The 23,646-nt window shown below is 37.7% G+C and overlaps 2 protein-coding genes across 4 annotated transcripts in view; one reads left to right on the top strand and one right to left on the bottom strand.

Moving 5' to 3' along the window:
• LOC141155138 (malate synthase-like) overlaps positions 1–13,441 on the top strand; it is a 35,499-nt gene extending 22,058 nt beyond the window's left edge. Inside the window, exons 11-15 of one of the 3 annotated variants that reach the window (XM_073641819.1) lie at positions 2,512–2,601; positions 2,793–2,865; positions 2,962–3,029; positions 8,630–8,757; positions 12,959–13,441. In XM_073641819.1, coding sequence (XP_073497920.1) covers positions 2,512–2,601; positions 2,793–2,865; positions 2,962–3,029; positions 8,630–8,757; positions 12,959–13,082 — 483 coding nt within the window. In that variant the 3' untranslated portion in view covers positions 13,083–13,441. The remainder of the gene's footprint in view (positions 1–2,511; positions 2,602–2,792; positions 2,866–2,961; positions 3,030–8,629; positions 8,758–12,958) is intronic. The other 2 variants (XM_073641826.1, XM_073641834.1) reach the window with 2 other exon arrangements.
• A 1,919-nt stretch (positions 13,442–15,360) lies between these two features.
• The window catches only part of NAA15 (N-alpha-acetyltransferase 15, NatA auxiliary subunit), a 51,964-nt gene continuing 43,678 nt past the window's right edge, over positions 15,361–23,646 (bottom strand). The window contains exons 19-20 of the mRNA XM_073641806.1: positions 21,886–21,983; positions 15,361–16,582 (exon numbers count right to left, since the gene is read on the bottom strand). Coding sequence (XP_073497907.1) covers positions 16,382–16,582; positions 21,886–21,983 — 299 coding nt within the window. The 3' untranslated portion in view covers positions 15,361–16,381. The remainder of the gene's footprint in view (positions 16,583–21,885; positions 21,984–23,646) is intronic.

Here is a 23,646-nt window from a genome sequence, read left to right as displayed (position 1 = left end):
AAAAAAAAAAAAAAAGCAATAAATGAATGTATACTAACCTGCTGAACCCTCGTGACTACAGTGCTATTCCGGTAGTCTCCTTAAGGACAGGAAGTGTCGTCCCCTTGTGATTAGCTGCAGCGCTCAGATGACTGGAATGACACATGATCAGATGCGTTTTTATCACCTATTTCTCCAGTCACACGCTTTGCTTAAGTTTTTTTTTATATAAACCCTTCAGATGAGAATTTCTATTTAAATCTAAGTTACAGGAGGCAAGTTCAGTAGATTTTCTGAATTTGGGAATGTTCACACATATGTTAATTGTCACAATTTTATAAAATGGCAGTGGAAACATAATTTTTGCACAATTTTCAGATTGGTGCCACTTTAAATTCAATTTCAGAAATTGTGGCAAATAAAGGCTGCGCTATTGCATCATGTGAACATACCATAGTGGTCTTGTTGATAGAGTAAAGCAGGAATTTCAACAACATCCATTGAAGACAACTGAATGCAGTAGTTTCTGCCAGAAGTACAGTATATACATTTATTGGAAATTTTCAGAAATGTTGCAACAAATCTAATGTTTAAATCTCCCCCAAACGCCTACAAAGGAAGCTGCAAACTTACAACTCAGACAGGAAAGAAGACGTTTTCCTCACAGTAAGATTTCTTAGAATCAATACCCAACAAATACTGAATATCTGCAAGTGCGCGTCGGTTCATAGTTTGCAGCTCCTTTTCATACAGTTGTGAGAGGCCATGGGTCAAGCACTGCAATTTTCATTTATTCTTGTAGTGCCCACTTCCCTTTGTATATAACCATCCACAGAGATGCATTGGACCTTACTGTATCACCATATACCTCTATATTCTTGGGTAAGGTACCGTATTTTTTGGACTATAAGACGCACTTTTTTCCTCTAAAATTTTGGAGTCCGAATGTTGGGGGGGGGTGTATATATATATGTGGGGTGAGGGGTAGCGGTGGAGGAGTGGGGCACAGGAGGCAGCAGCCGCCCGCTGCAGCCTACACTGTCCCCGCTGCTAAAGAAAATGAATATTCACTGCTCCCCACGCCTATGGGGTGTGGGGAGCACTGAATATTCATGCTCCTTAATAGCAGCACACAGTGTATCAGCAGCGCGGCTCCTGCTGCTGCCGGAATCACCTGTACCCGCTGTTAAAGGGCATGAATATTCAACCTCTCTCCACGCCCATGGGAGTGGAGAGGGGTGAATATTCATGCCTTTTAATAAGCGGGCACACGCGATAGCCCCGCAGCAGCAGGAGCCGCAGCGCGGCTTCACTGTGTGCCGGCTATTAAGCAGCATGAAGTCACTGCTCCCCGCACACACAGTCCCGGCGTGGGGAGCAGTGACTTCCGGCAGCTGATCTCTCCATGTGATGTCATGCGCAGCTCACATGGAGAGATCAGTGCGGGCAGACAGGACGCAGCGCTGGAGGAGAGAGAAGAAAGGTGAGTATGAGTGTTTATTTATTTATTTTTTTATGTGCAGCCTGATGGGGATTAGGGGGACCATGCATACCAGGATAAGGATGAGGGGGCCATACATACCAGGGTAAGGATGAGGAGGCCATACATACCAGGGTAAGGAAGAGGGGGCCATACATACCAGGGTAAGGATGAGGAGGCCATACATACCAGGGTAAGGATGAGGGGACCATACATACCAGAGTAACGATGAGGGGGCCATACATACCAAGATAACTCTGAGGGGGCATACATAACAGGATAAAGATGAGGGGACTATACATACCAGGATTAGGATGAGGGGCCATACATACCAGGATAAGGATGAGGGGTGCCATGCATACCAGGATAGGGATTAGGGGTGCCATGCATACCAGGATAGGGATGAGGGGTGCCATGCATACCAGGATAGGGATGAGGGGTGCCATGCATACCAGGACAGGGATGAGGGGTGCCATGCATACCAGGATGAGGATGGGAACCACGTATAAAAGGAAGGGAGGGGGGGCATATATACCAGGATAGGGGATATTGTCAGAATTGGGGGATATTACCCCTATACCAGTGTCAGCAGAAGACCCCCTCCCCCTTTAAAAGTGCATCATGAACACATTTTTTGCTTACATTTTTTTTTTTAATTTTCCTCCTCTAAAACCTAGGTGCGTCTTATGGTCCGAAAAATACGGTAATAGTTGAGCGAGTTATGAGAAATGCCTCATTTACTGCACCTTTAAATGCAATCATTTGGGAACCTGTGCATATTATGGAACAATTGTGATCTCCTGGCCTAAAGCCATGTTTCACGGTCTGTACTGGTGGTCTTCAGACACAAATTCAGCATTATATATGGCAATGAGGCTGTTGAGTTTGGGTGAAGAGACCGACAATCCAGACTTTCATCAGAATCATTCTATGGTCCAGACGTTCATCAGGATCGGTCTACAAAACATGGATATTTGCATCTGGCCTAATAGTCACACTAGATGTGTGGATTCTGTATGAATAGGTATTTATTCAGTAACACTGTTGTTCAGCTTTTCCAGGAGCGCACAAGTGGACCAAACCAGTTTCACATCATTCCCTCGGTGACAATCTCCCAGTCTGACTTACTTATAATGCCTGCTGTAAGTACAGAGTTGTGTTGCTCAGTTATTACACTTGTACAAAGTAATAGTTGGCTTTAGGACTGTATATCTATAATTTAGGCAGGGCGGTATATGCAACTTCTTTATAATATTTATTATAGCAGATGCATACTAGAAGTTGCCCATTTTCTATGTGTACGACACTGAATTGTCTGCATTGTGTTCCTCAGGGAGGTGTCACACTGCTTGGCCTGAAGTATAATATTGCTGTTGGTATACTTTTCATTGATGCTTGGCTTAAAGGTAGATTTTGCTCACTAAACTGTATAAATGTCCCCAGAAAGGGTGCTGTATACTTTAATTCTTCATATATATATATATATATATTGTATGTATTAGGTGAAGGCCATTTCTTCTATCGTGGAAAAGTGGAGGACTCCGCAACGGCTGAAATATCTCGATCCCAGGTAGAAACAAAATGTACTATGATATAATCCCCCTTACAGTGAATATCAGCACAGAGGATTTAGAAAACTTGTGTTGTAAAACACCAAAATTACTTTTAACCCCTTCACTACCCGGCGATTTTCCGTTTTGTCCTCCCCTTTTTCCCAAAGTCATAACTGTATAAAACTTTATAGTGATATAGACATATGAGGGATTGTTTTTTGCGGGACGAGTTATACTTTTGAGTGACACCATTCATTTTACCATATAGAGCACTGGAAAATGGGGAAATAATTCTAAGTGTGTTGAAATTGCAAAAAAAAAAAAAAAAGTGCAATTCCACAGTTGTCTTTTGGGTTTTTTATTTACCAAATTCAGAGATTTGTCACAAAAAAAAATAGTTTTTGTCGCCATTTTCTGAGACTTGTAGCATTTCCAGTTTTCGGGATCTGAGGCTGGGCATTTCTGAATGCAGCGCTAAAACTTAGTTGTTGTTTTTTTTTTGTATTTTCAATGGGGCAAACGTGGGGGGGGGGGGTGATTTGAACTTGTGTTTTTTCTTAAACTTTTTCTTTTTACGTTATTTAATAGCCCCCTTAGGAGACTTGAAGCTGTGATCGTCCGTGCTATACACAGCAGTGCTTCAGGAGTATTGTAATGACAGGTACAGGGGTCTTCTGCAGATCCCCGTCTATCATGACAATGCTTCAGCGCCCCACGATAACGTGACGGGTGCCGATGGCTGGGATTTGTGAGATGTTCCTGGGCAGCATGTGTTAAATCCTGCTGTCAGTGATTGACAGCGGGATTTAAACCCACGGCTGTTAAAGGCACTTGATGGCATGTCCCCCACATCAAGGACAGGGAACCTACCTTTGATGTACATGTACGTCAAAGATGGTGAAGGAGTTAATATAAAACAACCTGTTGTAATTTTTCAAAATTAAAGTAGAGGTAGAAGTAACAGTCAGAGTTCACACACAGCTTTTTATATGTATATATGTAATTTTTCAGACAAAGCCACAAGCAGATCCAACAAGGAGACGTATAAGGCTTTGTTCACACTAGGTGTTTTTTCAGCTTTTTTATGCAAATTTTCAGCAGCGTTTTACAGTACCAACAAAGTATGAGATTTCAGAAATCTCATACACACACATTGGTTATTGTGTCATCAGTATTTTGCTTTGCATGGTTTTATGTCACTTCTTTCAGCGTTTTTTAAGCTGTTTTGCAGCGTTTTTAACCAATTGAAAATGGGCAGTGACAAAAATGTGAAAAACCGTAGGTATCAGGTTTTGCTGCATATCTATATATAATATATATTATAAAATATATATATATATATATATATATATATATAATATATATTATAAAATATATATATATATATATAATATATATTATAAAATATATATATATATATATATAATATATATTATAAAATATATATATATATATATATAATATATATTATAAAATATATATATATATATATATATATATAATATATATTATAAAATATATATATATATATATATATATAATATATATTATAAAATATATATATATATATAATATATATTATAAAATATATATATATATATAATATATATTATAAAATATATATATATATATATATAATATATATTATAAAATATATATATATATAAAATATATATTATAAAATATATATATATATATAATATATATTATAAAATATATATATATATAATATATATTATAAAATATATATATATATAATATATATTATAAAATATATATATATATAATATATATTATAAAATATATATATATATATATAATAAAATATATATATATATATATATATAATATATATTATAAAATATATATATATATATATATATATATATATATATAATATATATTATAAAATATATATATATATAATATATATTATAAAATATATATATATATATAATATATATTATAAAATATATATATATATATATATATATATATATATATAATATATATTATAAAATATATATATATATATAATATATATTATAAATATATATATATATATATATAATATATATTATAAAATATATATATATATAATATATATTATAAAATATATATATATATATAATATATATTATAAAATATATATATATATATAATATATATTATAAAATATATATATATATATAATATATATTATAAAATATATATATATATATATATAATATATATTATAAAATATATATATATAATATATATTATAAAATATATATATATATATATAATATATATTATAAAATATATATATATATATATAATATATATTATAAAATATATATATATATATAATATATATTATAAAATATATATATATATATAATATATATTATAAAATATATATATAATATATTATAAAATATATATATATATAATATATATTATAAAATATATATATATATATAATATATATTATAAAATATATATATATTATAAAATATATATATATATAATATATATTATAAAATATATATATATATAATATATTATAATATATATATATATAATATATATTATAAAATATATATATATATAATATATTATAATATATATTATAAAATATATATATATAATATATATTATAAAATATATATATATAATATATATTATAAAATATATATATATATATATATATATATAATCATATAAAGCTGAATGTGTGTGTGTGTGTATGTATGTGTGTCCGAGATTGGCATCTGAACAGTCGCAGCTACAGCCACAAAATTTTGCACAGTCACACGTCTGGACCCCGAGAGCGTCATAGGCTATGTTGTGAGGCAAAATTTTAACCCCGCGCGTTCCAATTCACCAAACAATTTTGCCCCTATCTCCATAATGGGGAAAAAGTGAAAGGAAAAGTGTTGGAGGCAAATTGACAGCTGCCACATGTGAAAGAGGGAGAATTAAAGAATGAGAGCGATGGCGCCAAAGAGTATATACCGTACAGTTGCTAAGGTGGGGCCCCGACATGGGATACTCATACTGACCACACACGGGGATATGAACACACACACAAAATGCGCCACACACTACCACGTGCTTGAACACATATACCACCCCCAGCACACACAAAACTCATCTCACAAAGATTTATCAGGCTGCCAATAGCAACCAATCACAGCTCAGCTTCTATTTTGCTACAGTTAATCTGAGTTGTGATTGGCTAATATAGGCAACAAAGGACATTCTCAGTATAACAAAGCTTGTGTAAGGTAATAAGATGTCAGTTAGGGTGTGTTGGTGGAAAGGCTGATGTCAGTCACATTACTTCTATGTGAGAGGATATAGAAACTGCCAGTTACAGACTATTTTTACCACAATAATGCCTCATAAGAAAAGGAATTTCATGGCACGAATGTCAGCTGATACAAAAAGAAAAGCTGCATTACGGGCCAATGAAAAATGTGAAGACCAAGAAACAAGGCTGACACACATGAGAACAGCAGCTGCTTCCTCAAGAGCCAATGAACTTTCTAAGCAGAGGGAAGCGAGGCTTGCAGACAAGAGAACAAGAGCTGCTTCCTCAAGGGCCAATGAACTTTCTATTTGTTTTGTGTTATTTGTGTGGAGAATAAATTTTTGTTAACATATTCTATTTTGCTAACAGCAGTTATTAAGCCGGGTAGTACAGCTAGTGTATATACAGTACAGACCAAAAGTTTGGACACACCTTCTCATTTAAAGATTTTTCTATATTTTCTTGACTATGAAAATTGTACATTCACACTGAAGGCATCAAAACTATGAATTAACACATGTGGAATTATATACCTAACAAAAAAGTGTGAAACAACTGAAAATATGTCTTATATTCTAGGTTCTTCAAAGCAGCCACATTTTGCTTTGATGACTGCTTTGCACACTCTTGGCATTCTCTTGATGAGCTTCAAGAGGTAGTCACCGGAAATGGTCTTCCAACAATCTTGAAGGAGTTCCCAGAGATGCTTAGCACATGTTGGCCCTTTTGCCTTCACTCTGCAGTCCAGCTCACCCCAAACCATCTCGATTGGGTTCAGGTCTGGTGACTGTGGAGGCCAGGTCATCTGGCGTAGCACCCCATCACTCTCCTTCTTGGTCAAATAGCCCTTACACAGCATGGAGATCTGGAGATGTGTGTGGGGTCATTGTCCTGTTGAAAAATAAATGATGGTCCAACTAAACGCAAACCGGATGGAATAGCATGCCGCTGCAAGATGCTGTGGTAGCCATGCTGGTTCAATATGCCTTCAATTTTGAATAAATCCCCAACAGTGTCACCAGCAAAGCACCCCCACACCATCACACCTCCTCCTCCATGCTTCATGGTGGGAACCAGGCATGTAGAGTCCATCCATTCACCTTTTCTGCGTCGCACAAAGACACGGTGGTTGGAACCAAAGATCTCAAATTTGAACTCATCAGACCAAAGCACAGATTTCCACTGGTCTAATGTCCATTCCTTGTGTTCTTTAGCCCAAACAAGTCTCTTCTGCTTGTTGCCTGTCCTTAGCAGTGGTTTCCTAGCAGCTATTTTAACATGAAGGCCTGCTGCACAAAGTCTCTTCTTAACAGTTGTTGAAGAGATGTGTCTGCTGCTAGAACTCTGTGTGGCATTGACCTGTTTTTTAATCTGAGCTGCTGTTAACCTGCGATTTCTGAGGCTGGTGACTCGGATAAACTTATCCTCAGAAGCAGAGGTGACTCTTGGTCTTCCTTTCCTGGGGCGGTCCTCATCTGAACCAGTTTCTTTGTAGCGCTTGATGGTTTTTGCAACTGCACTTGGGGACACTTTCAAAGGTTTCCCAATTTTTCACACTGACTGACCTTCATTTCTTAAAGTAATGATGGCCACTCCTTTTTCTTTATTTAGCTCCTTTTTTCTTGCCATAATACAAATTCTAACAGTCTATTCAGTAGGACTATCAGCTGTGTATCTGACTGACCTTCATTTCTTAAAGTAATGATGGCCACTCGTTTTTCTTTACTTAGAATTTGTATTATGGCAAGAAAAAAGCAGCTAACAGTCTATTCAGTAGGACTATCAGCTGTGTATCCACCAGACTTCTACACAACACAACTGATGGTCCCAACCCCATTTATAAGGCAAGAAATCCCACTTATTAAACCTGACAGGGCACACCTGTGAAGTGAAAACCATTTCCGGTTGACTACCTCTTGAAGCTCATCAAGAGAATGCCAAGAGTGTGCAAAGCAGTCATCAAAGCAAAAGGTGGCTATTTTGAAGAACCTAGAATATAAGACATATTTTCAGTTGTTTCACAGATTTTTGTTAAGTATATAATTCCACATGTGTTAATTCATAGTTTTCATGCCTTCAGTGTGAATGTACAATTTTCAGTCATGAAAATACAGAAACATTTTTAAATGAGAAGGTGTGTCCAAACTTTTGGTCTGTACTGTATATATAACTGGATATGTACTTTGGTAATATATATTACAGTACCATATATGTACAATACCAAAGGTCATATCCAGTAGAAGATATCTTGGTAAGGGATTATTTTAATTTTCCCCAGTTGCAATCTAAGCTCATGTATTCTTTCCTCCTGGTCTACAGGTCTGGCAGTGGATAAGGCACCAGGTAAAATTAGAGGATGACAGCAGAACAGTCACAAGGGGTCTGGTGCGTGCCCTGGTACAGCAAGTGGAGTGTCAGCTGCTTGAGGAGTCACAGCTCTCCGATCTGTAAGTAAATATAACTTCTCATGGGAAATGGGCAAAAACGTTGGTGTCAAAATGCAGAAAATAAAAAAATAACGAAGTACATTTTCTTGCTGTTGCACAGATTTCTATACACTTTTGCCTGGAAACAAAACTTTAGTAATGTTACCCCATACACAAATTGCTTTACAAAAGTAAAACATATATCCTGTTAAAGTGATAGTTCTTTGTATGCAGTCTACACAGGTCTTCTTAATAGATTTATGGGGCAGCACGGTGGCTCAGTGGTTAGCACTGCAGCTTTGAAGGTTGGGGTCCTAAGTTCAAATCCCACCAAGGACAACATCTGCAAGGAGTCTATGTTCTCCCCGTGTTTGTGTGGGTTTCCTCCGGGTTCTCCTGTTTCCTCCCACACGCCAAAAACATACTGTTAGGGAAAGTAGATTGTGAGCCCCAATGGTGACAGTGCCGATAATGTCTGTAAAGCGCTGTGGAATATGATAGAGCTATATAAGCAACGCATAATAAATACATCTATTCAGTTAAGGAGCAGGAAATGTGGTATAGCCAAGTAAAGCTGTCCACATCTTCTACCCACCCTAAATGGCTTTATTGGCATTCTTAAAGGGGTATTCTCAAGTTTGAAGATAAATCTTTATCTCCACAGGATAGGGAATAAAATCCCGATTGCTGGAACCCCCCATTTAAGAGGTCCACTAACCTGACTCAGTTAGTGGTTTTGCCATAAAATCCTTAAGGACAATGCCCCTAAATGACTCTATATACCCTTTCTGCCAAGTTTCATGTTGTTTTATGCCTCTGTGCTTCACTTCTTGTGCCCTGGCAACAGCTCTGTTGTTACAGCAATCAATTCCTATTCAGAATCCTCTGCTCCCTTCTTACTACATTTTCCATCATACTTTGTGCTGGGCTGCAAGCCAGCAGTGAGCACAGACCTACAACTCTGCCTAAACCCCTCCCACTCCTCCTGTTAGGCACAGCATCAGCACCACCTCCTGTACTTGACACTGCAGAGAATAGAAGTAATGAACAAAGCACCATTACACCACCCCTGACATTATAAATTACCCCCTACTCCCCCCTCACTGAAATGGATGGTTAGATGGGGGAGATCTGAATGTATTCATATTATAAAGAAAATACTGCAGTGTTTATATACAGGTGCATCTCACTAAATTAGAATATCATCAAAAAGTTAAATTTATTTCAGTTCTTCAATACAAAAAGTTAAAGAGTGTTTATTTCTGTTAATGTTGATGATTATGAAAACACAAAAAAGTCATTATCTCAGTAAATTACAATAATTAATAAACACCTGCAAAGGCTTCCTAAGCATTGCATTTAAAAAGGTCCCTTAAGTCTGTTTCAGTAGGCTTCACACAATCATGGGGAAGACTGCTGACTTGACAGATGTCCAGAAGGCAGTCATTGACACATTCCACAAGGTCCCAGAGTTCCAATTTCCATTTAGAAATTAAGGTCCCAGAGTCTGGAGGAAGAGTGGAGAGGCACACAATCCAAGCTGCTTGAGGTCTAGTGTGAAGTTTCCACAATCAGTGATGGTTTGGGGAGCCATGTCATCTGCTGGTGTAGGTCCACTGTGTTTTATCAAGACCAAAGTCAGCGCAGCCGTCTACCAGGACATTTTAGAGCACTTCATGCTTCCCTCTGCCGACAAGCTTTTGGAGATGGAAATTTCATTCTCCAGCAGGACTTGGCACCTGTCCACACTGCCAAAAGTACCAATACCTGGTTTAAAAGCAACAGTATCACTGTGCTTGATAGGCCAGCAAACTCGCCTGACCTTAACCCCATAGAGAAACTATGGGGTATTGTCAAGAGGAAGATGAAAGACACCGGACCCAAAAATGCAGACGAGCTGAAGGCTGCTATCAAAGCAACCTGGGCTTCCATAACACCTCAGCAGTGCCACAGGCTGATCGCCTCGATGCCACGCCGCATTGATGCAGTAATTGATGCAAACGGAGCCCCGACCAAGTATTGAGTGCATTTACTGAACATACATTTCAGTAGGCCAACATTTCGGATTTTAAAAACATTTTTCAAGCTGGTGTTATAAAATATTCTAATTTACTGAGATAATGACTTTTGTGTTTTCATTGGCTGTAAGCCATAATCATCAACATTAACAGAAATAAACACTTGAAATAGATCACTCTGTTTGTAATGACTATATATAATATATGGTTTCACTTTTTGTATTCAAGAACTGAAAAAAAAATTTACTTTTTGATTATATTCTAATTTAGTGAGATGCACCAGTACATTACACAAGGCATACAGCTGTGTGCGTGTACATGTATAAACACCTTACTGTATACAAAAAGATGCAAAGGAGATCTGGCTTCATTCACAGAAACTGAATGAGCTCCGGAGAAAGCAACACCATCCACCAGCACGGCAAGCCCCATCCAGCCTTCATTTTCCAGAGCCCGGAACTGAGGGAGAATCTGACGTGACATAACAGGAAGCAGGAGATTGTCAGTGAGAGGTCATGTGACCAAAAGTGCAGTTTGGGTTACAGCAGGATTTGGCAAAGTATTTAGTGAAGTGCTGATTAGTGGCAGTTCGTGGGCATGAAAGGGCCATGTAAAGTAGTGGCCAACCCCTGTAGAAGAACCACTGCCCAGCCACTCCATTCATTCTTATGGAAGTGCCAATGACTAGCGCTCAGCTATCTCTGGCGGTCTCATTAGAATGAATGAAGCAGCAGAGCACATGATCAACCACACGGGGCCATACAGAGCCCCAGTTCAGACCCCTATCCAATGGACAGGGGATAATTTTCAATCTGGACTATACCCCGTTAAGGACTTGCTTTCTTTTAAAGCAAAATGTTGTAAGAAAAATGTGAAGCCCTTGTATGTTATCTTTTTTTTTTTTGCTCATATTCCTGTGTATTGGTTCAGAAAAAAATAATTATATCACCACAAATAAAGAATGTGAGAAGCATTTTTCCTGCAATTGTGTTACTACTGGGTCTATGTGTGTTCCTCCCACACTCCAAAGACATACTGATAGGGAACTTAGATTGTGAGCCCCATTGGGGACAGCGATATATAAGCAAGGCATAAATAATTGGCCAAAAATGGCACACAAAACATGCTCTAAAACACATGCTTGTGTGAAATTGCCCACAACCATATCTTTCCTGGCAAACAATAAGGCTATGTGCCCACGATGCAGAAATGCTCCGGATTTTTCCTGAGCGTTTCTGCATCTCCCTGGCAGAAAAATCGCATGCGGATTGTACATGTGGATTGTACATGCGGATTGTACATGTGGATTGTACATGCGGATTGTACATGTGTTTTTCCTGCCAGGGACATGCGGATGTGAAGTGTTCTTCACATGCATTTGCGCATGCGGGTTGACAAGCGCTTTCCAAGCGCTTTTAGCATCACTTGGAAAGTGCTTGACAACTTGGTCACACTATATAAATCCATGCAGCCGGCATGGATTTATACATTGTGACCATAAAAGAATGGTAAAAAATAAATCTATACTTACCTACAGATGGCCCCCGGAGTCTTGCTTCGCTCCGTCCTGGCTTGCCAGCAGCTCGCGGTACACTACACTGAAGGACCTGCCGTTACATGACTAAATGACGTCAGCGCAGGTCCTTCAGTCCACCGCGATCTGCCGGCAAGCGAAGACCAGCGCACCGCGGGACATCAGAAGGTAAGTATAATATTTATTTTTTATTTTATTCTTTTTTTTACAGGTTCTATGGTACCCGGGTCCGGAGAAGAGTCTCCTCTCCTCCACACCCGGGTACTATCTGAACATTGAAACATTTGGATTCCGCATGTACAGATCCAGTGATGCGGAATCCAAGCGTTCCAATGAAAGTCAATGGCGGCGAAAACGCAGCGGTTCCGCAAAATAATAGGTAGTGCTGCGTTTTTTTCCACAATAACCCGCAGTGGAAATTTCCGCAGCATGTGCACAGCATGCGGATTATCATTGGGGAACATGGCAGGCCTTCTACCATGCATTTTTTAAGCGTTTCTGCAGTGTTTTTGCTGATGCGGAAACGCTTAAAAAACGCATCGTGGGCACACAGCCTAAAAGTTACCATCATCTGGTCTGCCTGCTGGAACATAACACTTGTTGCCTTGTTCAATGGTGCAAACAATAGGTCTGTGCCCACAATATAAATACTGTTTTCTTTTCTTCTTAGGCAGGAGGAGAGACTACAAACTGCATCAGAATTATTTATGGAAATTGTTTTAAAAAGAGATTTCCCAGAATTCATTACCACCTACCTTAATCTGGATCATACATTCCTTAGCAGCAAGTACTAAGTAAACTTGGGCTCCATGTCAATGCCTGTAATTCACTGTAAACTTGTGATGCAAATTGCACCTACTGAAAGAACATTATACCTTTTGAAGGGATAGTCACGGGGTCACTTTTGTCCCCATAGACAATTAGTGCATGGTTGAATTGTAGAAGATCCCACTGGAGGGGGTCACACATTTTAGTTAGAGCATGTCACTGCTCCTTAAGTTGCCTTCAAACACTTAACTATACATCTAATCTTTCCTGTGTAATAAAAATCAGTATGCTAATAAAATATACATTTTCAAGAAGGTATTGGTGTATGGGAAAATTTTCTATAAGAAATGAATATTGTCTAAAGAAATAAAAATATGCACATTTATTTTGTATTTCGATATCATAACATTTAATATCTCTGCTTGCTGTCAGTAAAAGGGAACATTCTTGCTTAGATTCAGAGGCTGAAAATGTCCTGCCCATGTCCGAATGACTAAGGCACATAAGCTGATTACAGGCAGAGAGGCGTAAATTCGTGAGGATTTTTTCTGACGGATTTGACTTATGTGAAGTGAAATATGACACGGCGCCGTTCACCGATGGTAGCTTTTTCTTTTTAGAAGTAGATGATAAGAGTTGGAAATTTGAAAGGGTCATTTCTTGTGCCAGACTATAATCTCATGTCATAATGATTTGTGATTGAATATATTAGCAAATCTGTCTTGTTGCACTCACAACACAAAAGGGCTGTATGTATTCCTTAAGACTGAAGTTTTGTCTTTTAGTCTTGAAGCGGAGGTCGCTGAGTACCATGTGCCACATTCATTAAGAAAAGTGTGTCTTATTAATTTGGTGCCTTTTTAAAATTCTGTTGCAACAGAGACAGAATTGTGCTCAAGTCTTAGACTCTATAGAGTACAGTTTCTGCTATAATTTACACCACTTTGTTGAGGGCCACTCTCTGCCATGGCACTTCCTGCCAACCTTTGTCCACTTCTACAAAAGTTGTCAGAACTGCCATAAAAAAGCCAGAAGTTGGAAAAATGTTTGCAGTACATAGTTTCGCAAAAAACTTTGCAACAGTTTCACATCAGTATTTTGGCTTAAGCTCATTAATCAGGTAAAAAAGTTAGAGCTCCTCAAACTGTCCATGTAGCACTGAAAGAAATCTCTGGTCACTGGCAAACATCTGCAGAGCTGGGGATCCCATAAGTCGCCGACTTAACATGTCAGCCGGAGGCTTATCTCAAAGAGAACAATGAAATCGGCAGTCCGAAATCAAACATGCCCGATTTACGTATCTCCCGACCAGTCAGCTGGCGCCCTCATACGCATTAGACAGTCTCCGAACCAGTCGATATCGGTAGGTTCAGTCTACATTAGTCTAATGTGTATGGGGGCCTATACCTCCCAATCTACCAGATCCACTATTGTGTTGGCCAGAGGAAGAGATTATCCCATGACTATAGTGTTCCTTCGAAGTTCGTTCTACATGGCCCCATAACAGCTACATCAAAACCATTCAATGTAATGACTGTGCCAACAGCAGCATGAATCTGAGCTGCTTGGCATCCAAAGATATCTTTGGAAGGAAGGGTACAAATAGACAAGCTGTGCCTAAAACTTGGGGAGTGGGCAAACCAGAGTCCTGTCATGTGCACAACTATAAAAGTTTACAATATGCGCAAGTTCGTATCAGACAATGGGGCCACGCTCAACTCTTGAGCTACAGGGCTCACAGTACACATGAGGATTTTTAGGACTGACAGTAAAAAATGCATCCAGAAGAATGAGAAAATAGAAATTTTCTGGTGACCATTCTTGAGCTAGATGTATGTAAAACAGCTCCATAGCATCTAGAAGAATAGGAAAATAGAAATATTCTGGTGACCATTCTTGTGCTAAATGTATTTAGAACAGCCCCATAGCATCTAGAAGAATGAGTAATAGAAATATTCTGGTGACCATTCTTGTGCTAGATGTATGTAGAACCGCTCCATAGCCCCGGCTAGAACTCTAATTGTCCAGACCTCCATTACCCATTGGTTCAACTCGGATTGTTTTTCAAAAGGTTTTATTGCATTATATTTGGTACCTTATGTTTGACAACAAAAAGGAAATGACATAAGTATCTGCAGAGAGAAGAAGCTGGTCTGCTATTGGAAGAAGGGAATTCAGTATCTGCTGCTCCATTACAAAGCATAGAGCCTCGCCGATAACTGAGCAAGAAAGTCATATTAGAAATAAAGGGCTTCAAGTATAACAAACCTGCCAATGTGGAAAAAAATCCAGAGGTATCGAAACTGCAGTTACTGTGTTTAATCTGCATGACATGAGCAAGGCCTGCTGAGGTTTGTCTCGAAGACCACCAGACCCAATGGCAATTCACTCTCCACCAAGCCAGCTATTGATTACACCATGTGACAGAAGAAGCAGAGTCCTGGACAGCTCGGTGTCACATCATTTCTTTTGGTACTTGCAATACAGTTCTGACATGTTTTGGCAAAAGAAAAAAAAAGTTACAAATTGTTGGTCTGGGCCTTGATTTTTATCTCAAACAGTAAAGATCACAACTCAAGTTTCTCTTGCAAATAGGTTATTCTAAAATTGCCAAAAAAAAACAAACAAAAAAAGTAAAAAAAAATAAAAATAAAACAAAAACCACATCTCATTTAAGCACAAATTAAGTATCCAGAGAGTCACCATATTGTACTTTGCTGAAAGTCCTCCGGCTCTCAATATACTCATTTATTCTATACGCAGATCACACTTTCTTTCTGTGTATCAGCAAACTGTTTTGTGTGGAGTATTTCAGATAACCTGGAAAGCCCAGAGAATCACTTGTGCCAATAATAAAAAAGGAAAAATCCAGTGCTAAAACAGCAGCCTGACCATGTGCAACGCCTGAGGCGTCTGCAGAGCTCACTTTGTCCTGCAGGCCCCCCTGACATTATTGGGAGCGTGCTGTCCGAGATCAGTAATCTCTTAATAGAGGGGAGGGGGTTGGGGTAATATTTCTGCCACACACCTGCTCTGACCACTGTAACATCTTCTTATGGTGCCCATAAATTATTTTAAAAACAGCATTTGTTTCATTTTTTATTCCCTCTTCAAATTTTAGCAGCAAAAGGTTAATTTTAGCGACTCTTCACCCATATCCTGTCATACATTGTATGTTTTTTTCTGCAGCAGGATATAGAACATATAAAGGCAACAACTCTTTTACTCCTTTCAATCTCCACATAAGTTACAGAGCAATACAGCAGGTGCGTGACAAAAATATTAGATTGTTGATATGGTCCAATGTCTGTTTGATATCAGCTGTTCACATTTCATTAGCCAGTTCCTCTGGTTCAGCAGAACTATCTCCATTAATTGTGATACTCATGTCGTCTTCATATCCAGGCGGCATGAAAGCTAAAGCGTAAGGGAACAGCTTGTGGCAGCTTGCTCTGTACGACTCGGAAGCTTCTTTGTTTTCTCCAAAGTTGCCATCATGCAAGGCCTCTAGCACCTCAGTACACGTCTGAAAAATACAGGAAATGAAAAGGCTAAGAAAACTGCGCATGAACTCAAGTGATTTTCAACCTTAGTAAAGCTAAATTCAGCCGTCTGTGTAACATGGTCCTTCTACAGTCTGTGCAGTATGGACTTGGTCACAGTTCGCCAAACCCAACTCTACACACTAACATATACCTATGAGGCTGTTGAGTTAGTGCCGAGAGACCTGCAGCCAGCCCATACATGCCAGAGCGTGCACAGAACAAATTCAGACGTCCATGTAACATGGTCCTTCTACAGACTGATATATGGAATAGCCACGCAATAATGGTGGCCACACAAAATATTGACACTCTGGGCACAATTTGGCCATTTTCACTTAGGGGTGTACTCACTTTTGTTGACAGCAGTTTAGACATTAATGGCTAGGTGTTGAGTTATTTAGAAGTGTTTTGCCAAGGCACACCAAATTTACACTGTTATACAAGCTGTACACTTTACATTGTATCAAAGTGTCATATCTTCAGTGTTGTCCCATGAAAAGATATAATAAAATATTTACAAAAATGTGAGGGGTGCACTCACTTTTGTAATATACTGTACCTCGAGTTCGGTCCGAGAGAAGTGCAGCCAGTCCATATATAGGACAAATTGAGGCGTCCGTGGAACATGGTCCATCTCTGATTAAACTCTTAGAGCTGACCATAGGTTTAACACATTTCATAAATGGCATTTTACCATTGGAAACCCGCTTCAATAAACTGAATAGTTTGTCAGTTAAGCCCCTAAATGACCGGAAGATTTTTTTTCTTCTTCTTCGATTTTTCACTTACATTTTTTTTTATTTCGGTCTTCCAACAGTCTTAAAAATGTTTAAAATTTTTCTGTTAATAGTGCTGTCAGTCAATCCAAAAGGTTCAGGTTACAAGTTTATTAATATATAGTATGCAAGTATGAAAGTAAAAGTGTAGTTTTGACTTTCTTATGAGAATATCCATGTATGCATAATTATTGGGCAACTATTAGTGTGCAGAATTATTATGCAACTGAATGAAAAACAAATTTTCCCATCTCAATTGTTTATTTTCAATAGATGGTCTTTTTGGGAGTCATTTTAAAAAACAGTCCTTAACCCCTTTACCACATTGGAAGCATAAGTACGTTCAAGGTGGTATCCCTGCACTCCATGCGGGCTCCGGCGCTGAGCCCGCATGTTACCGGTCACATGACAGCTTATCTGATCAGCTGTCATGGGCCCCTAACTGCCGAGGGTGGAATTGCGATCCACCCGTGGCTATTAACATGTTAAATGGCGCTGTCAATCTCTGACAGCAGCATTTAACACCGCCGCACTGAAAGCGCGTCATATGAAGAAAAAATTAGATCCAGCAGCTCCAATACGGAAAATACAAAATATGGTAAAAAAACAACATTTCTTGAAAAAAAAAAAAAAGTTTAAATTGATTCATGGTAAAAAGCGCTATGTCAGGATCATGCAACTGACTCGTTTCGAACACTGGGTTCTTAATCCTAGTTATTCCCTGTGTCACATGACCGCAGGTTGCAGATGGGTTGGTATGACAACCCGGGGTCTGCAGGAGACCCCCGTGGTTGTCATTGCCAGGATGCTATGAGCATTTTAGCTACACATAACAGAGATGAAGCCCCGCTGTGCGTAACACAGGCGATCAGACGATCACAGCTTCCAGTCTCCCATGGAGACTATTGAAGCAAGTAAAGAAAAAAAAAAAAAAAGTTTAAATATATATATATAAATATATATATATATATATATATATATATATATATATATATATATATATATATATATATATATGTATATATATATATATGTATATATATATATATATATATATATATATATATATATATATATATATATATATGTTCAAATCACCCCTTTTTTGCTCCATTCAAAATAAAAATAATCAAATATACTTTTGGTATCGCCACGTTCAGAATTGCCCGATCTATCAATATATAACAAGACTTAACCTGATCGGTAAACGACTTAACAAGAAAAAAAAAATCAAAACCACCAGTATTACGTTTTTTTTGGTCACTGCAACATTGCAATAAAATGCAATAACAGGCGATCAAAAGGTCATCATATCTACCCCAAAATGGTATCAATAAAAATGTCAGCCCGGCGAACAAAAAAAGACCTCAACTGGCCCCAGATCGTGAAAAATGGAGACGTTACGGGTCTCGGAAAATGGCGCCTTTTTTTCCCTTCAAACTTTGGATTCTTTTTCCACCAATTAAATAAAAAAGAATCTATACATGTTTGGTATCTACAAACTCGTAATGACCTGGAGAATAATAATGGCAAGTCAGTTTTTAGCATCTAGTGAACATTGTAAAAAAAAAAAATAATAATAATTGTGGAATTGCATTTTTTTTTTTGCAATTTCACCTCACTTTAATTTTTTTCCAGTACACAATATGGTAAAATCAATGGTGCCATTCAAAAGTACAACTCATCCTGCAAAAAACAATCCCTCACATGGCCTCATTGACTGAAAAATAAAAAAGTTATGGCTCTGGGAAGAAGGGGAGCAAAAAACGAAAATGCATAAACGGAAAAGCAAGGTCACCAAGGGGTTAATATTATGACCCTTAGCAATCACCTCACACTGATCAGAGATCTAATAGGTATATGTCTATATATAAAGCATAACATGTGTGTCCTGCAGGATCTCCAATCTCAGTTATGAAAACTGCCTCACAGTCAGACTCTTCTACATGTCCATAGCAACCAATCAGAGCTCAGCTTTCACTTTACCTCAGCAGCTTCAATGCTGAAAGCTGCACCCTGAATACTATAGGCGATCTGTGTTGAACGTCGAGGTGAGTGGACCCTAGATGTTTAAAAAATTTGTGGAAATGGATAAAAATGGTATAATAAGGTGCATTCATATAATTCTAAAAAATGGATATTTTGAGGCAACCAACACACAAAGGAGCAGGAGTCACAGTTTGTGAGCACGTCGGCAAAAAAATTAAGAACTTGGAAAAATATCGAGTTGAGTGTTTTCGACAATTGCGTCACTCGTAATATGCATAAAAAATTCTCTCGGACGCCACATTGAGGTGTAGGAGTTCAAATGAACGTGAAGTGCCGCTGTGATGAGGTTTACATCGATTCCTCCACAAATACTGACAAGGTATTAGAAATCAACCGTCACATGGTTTGTTTTGGACGGAGCATGGAATAAAAAAAAAAAGGATTCTCATCTTTATTTGGTATGTCTACTCTAATTGGAAAACATTTGAAAAAAGTAGTCGATGCTGTGGATGAAAGGTTGTGTCAAGCGTGTAGTGTGTGGAACAAGAAAAAAGGACGACAATATTGAGGAATACAATGAATGGAATGAAACACACGAAGAAAAATGTGCCATAAATCACAAAGCAGTGTGGGTAAAACGGAGATCAACGCTATCACTAATGTTTTTGAGATCGCAGGAGAAACACACAGTTCTTTATGAAAATCATTGGAGACAGCAAAACGTTTCTCGGAATTTTAAATGCGAATCCGTATGAAGCTTCTGTCCTGAAACAAGAATGTGTCGGCTAGGTAGAAAAAAGATTGGGCAAGAGACTTCGAAATGTGAAAAAAAATAAAAAGGTGGCAAAAGTGCTGGAAAGTTAACAGATTCAGTTATTGGAGAACTAAGTATCATGGCTTGGCTTCCATCACGATAAACCACCTCTTACTGCGAACGTATTGGAGGTAATAAAGCCAATCTATGAAGAGCTGTCATCGGATGATTTGCTGGAATTTTGTGTTGGAGCAGAAAAGCAAAACAACAATGAATCGCTCAACTCACTTATTTGAACTTTTGCGCCAAAACATCTTCATTTGGGTGAAAAGATTGTGAAAGTAGCTACGTTTTTGGAAATAATTATCTTTAACGAGGGATTTATGCCAATTCTTAAAGTAATGGATGTGATGGGAATGACTATTGGACAGCAAGCGGCAGTGTACGCATACACTCGCTACGAGGCTTGTTTAAGTCACTTGGAACGGCGTTCATCTGACTCTGTTCGAGATGACAGATCTCATCACAGAAAAGAGAGCAGCTCTGCAGGTATTTTAGGAGTACGAGGAAGGATCCTGGAATAGCTGGTTGATCGTAAGTAAATGTGTCTCTGTGTAATCCATATGAAAAACGATATTCTTAAAACCATATTTTTCAAATTGGTGGCCAGGATCTCTCAAGAACCAAGTGCCTATCTTCTGTACCAGAATCTAGTCGAAAACTTTTTTTTATTTGTAAATTTTGATAAGCCTCCAATTGTGCCAAAAATCGATACTCCATTTTCAGCAGGATGCCATTTGTTACTTCAATTTTCAAGTTTGTTTTTTTTTTTTAATTATTTCTTTATATTCTGCTACCGGAGATAGCAACAATTATAGTAATTAAGAATCTCTCTTTGGATTTTTGTCTCAGACAAGTACAACTGCGGGGATCGTGGCCACCGTTCACCACCGTTTTGTTTTCCTTGCCCACTTCACTGAATTTTTACACTATTTATTTATACTCTTTTCATGATATAAAAAATTGTAAGCATACCTCAAACATGTGTAAATATATCGTAAAAGAAAAAAAACCTATCCCAAAAATCCTTATATCCACATAAAAAAAAAATTGCAAAAATAGCATGAAAGCATAAAAATCAAGCATCTAGACTAGAAGACCCCTTTAATATACTCTTATTTTAGTTGTTGTTTCTTGATAAAGAAGGGGTCATGGCGCTAATGTGAGAACCATGGCCTTTTCATTTTGCTGATTAGTTGGAATCACAATCGATCATACAATGAGGGTCTATGCCAAAGATAATCCAGCAAATGAAAAGTCTGGTAACTATTATAGTATGTTCACACAGCTTTTTCATTCCACTGAATGTGTCTTTACTGTGTGGGGGCCCATGACTGTTCAAAATGCAAATCTGCTGCTGAAATCTGATGATTGGTGATTCCATTGCAAACACAAATTGAATATTTTCACAGGAAAACTGACATGTAAAAGAACAACACACTCTGTAGTGCTGCAGAGAGCATACCTGGAGAGTAATGCTAATGCACAATATTAACAAAAACTATTCATATAATGGGAAATATCTTCATGCATATTTTTTCTCAGATGAGCACAGTGTAAATAAAAAAGATCAAATGGAACATAAACCTTTAAACATCACATCTAATTTCAAAATTGGCAAAACAAAATCATGTCCTCCACAAACCATACAATCAAATCCTGCACCTATCCAGACCTTACTCAGACAAAGGACAAGAGCCATTACCTGGAGGCTTCTGTTTGTGAGCGATTCATCCAATGCGGTGGCCAACTCCACTGCTCTTTTCTGACTTGAAGGGTCAAGATAATACATCATTTTGGCAGCTGTAAAATTAAGGGGAAAAAAACTATGTTAATATGACTCAAACATGTACACAAATGATCCACTCTTAACCATTTAGTAACTGCTGCTTACATGAATGACACCTGCACAATCTCACTATATGAGAACCCAAAAGAAGAACACTGAATATATGGTTAAAATAAAGTCTGGAATGTACATCTTGACGAATAAAATAGACAGCAATAGGTATAGGGTGGTGCTAAAGAAAAAGAGAGCAAGCACTTGCATAAGGAACAAAATATTATACAAAACATGATAAAAGATAAAATCTAGGACCACACAGATCAAATCCATATAATATCTTGGGGAATAATAAATTACCCAGAAACTAATAACATGGCTATTTTAGAACTAGTAGCCCTCTATATGAGCTCCTGTTATTGGGGAGAGAAAGGCTATCTGTGCTGTAGAACTAACAGGAAATTCACAAACTAGAAATAAAATAGATGTAGATTATATACATGTCAAAAAAGACAAATGCAATGGTGTACCTGGTAGTCACAAAAGAGATTAACATATCAAAAGGAGCTGAAGCCATCAAGTCTATACTCAGTGTATGCATGAAAATCAACCTGAGAGACACATGATGCAGAGGGAATAACCAGATACCAAATAGGTGTAAAAGAAATGCATGACAGATGATCGATATGTTCAATAAGCACCAGTACAGAAAATGAACAGATAGAGGCATTATGGATTACCTATGTGGTCGACAGGTCAAGTGTGGGTGTGTTCATATAGAGGGCTAACATTTCTAAAATAGCCATGTTATTCATTTCTGGGTAATTTGCTATACCCCAATATATTATATGGATTTTATCTGTGTGGTCCTAGACTTCTCTTTTATCATGTCTGTATAATATATTGTTCCTTATGTAAGTGTTGGCACTCTTTCTTTAGTGCCACCATATAGCTATTGCAGTCTAAATAAAGGTATTTTATTTGTCAAGATCTATGTTCCAGACTTCATTTTGACCATATATTCGGTGTTCTTCTTTTGGGTTCTCAGTTCTATTCAGATTGGTCTGTCATTCATATTCCAAGCAAATATATATTACCACCTCTCCACATTGGTTTATTAATCCTTTTAAGCTGATGTATATGATTTGCTACGTTCAGTATGTGTTCTTCTCTGACTACAGATTTTATCTCAGAATTGAGATTTTTGATAATAACTGATTACGCTTTAACATCCATTATGGGAAAAATGTCTGGGGGGCTTCTATACAGGAGAGTGATGGAAGAGAACATTATACCTGATAGCCAGTATGGGTTTACAAAGGAAAGAAGTTTAAACTAACCTGATTCGCTTTTATAAAGATGAGTGTACAAGTCTGGACAGAGGGGTAGCTATGGATATAGCGCTTTCGAACTTTGCTAAGGCGTTTAAGACTGTCCCACAGACAACTAATGGGTCAATTAAGGTCTACAGGCTTAAAAAGTAAGGTTTGTAATTGGGTCAAAAATTGTCTCAAACACGGCACCCAGAGAGTTGTGGTACATGAGTGCTACTTTGAATGGTCTCTGGTAGTAAGTGATGTACCCCAAAGTTCAGTGCTTGGTCCGCCATTATTCAACTTATTTATTAATGGTGCAGAAGACGCAATTAATAATACTGTTTCTATTTTTGCAGAGGACACCAGC

Source organism: Phyllobates terribilis, unplaced genomic scaffold (assembly GCF_046119375.1).
Source record: "Phyllobates terribilis strain yellow unplaced genomic scaffold, ASM4611937v1 Scaffold_1__5_contigs__length_1240528914, whole genome shotgun sequence".
Taxonomy (NCBI): domain Eukaryota; kingdom Metazoa; phylum Chordata; class Amphibia; order Anura; family Dendrobatidae; genus Phyllobates; species Phyllobates terribilis.
Note: the sequence above shows the minus strand (reverse complement) of the source record. Positions and strands in the feature narration are given on the sequence as shown.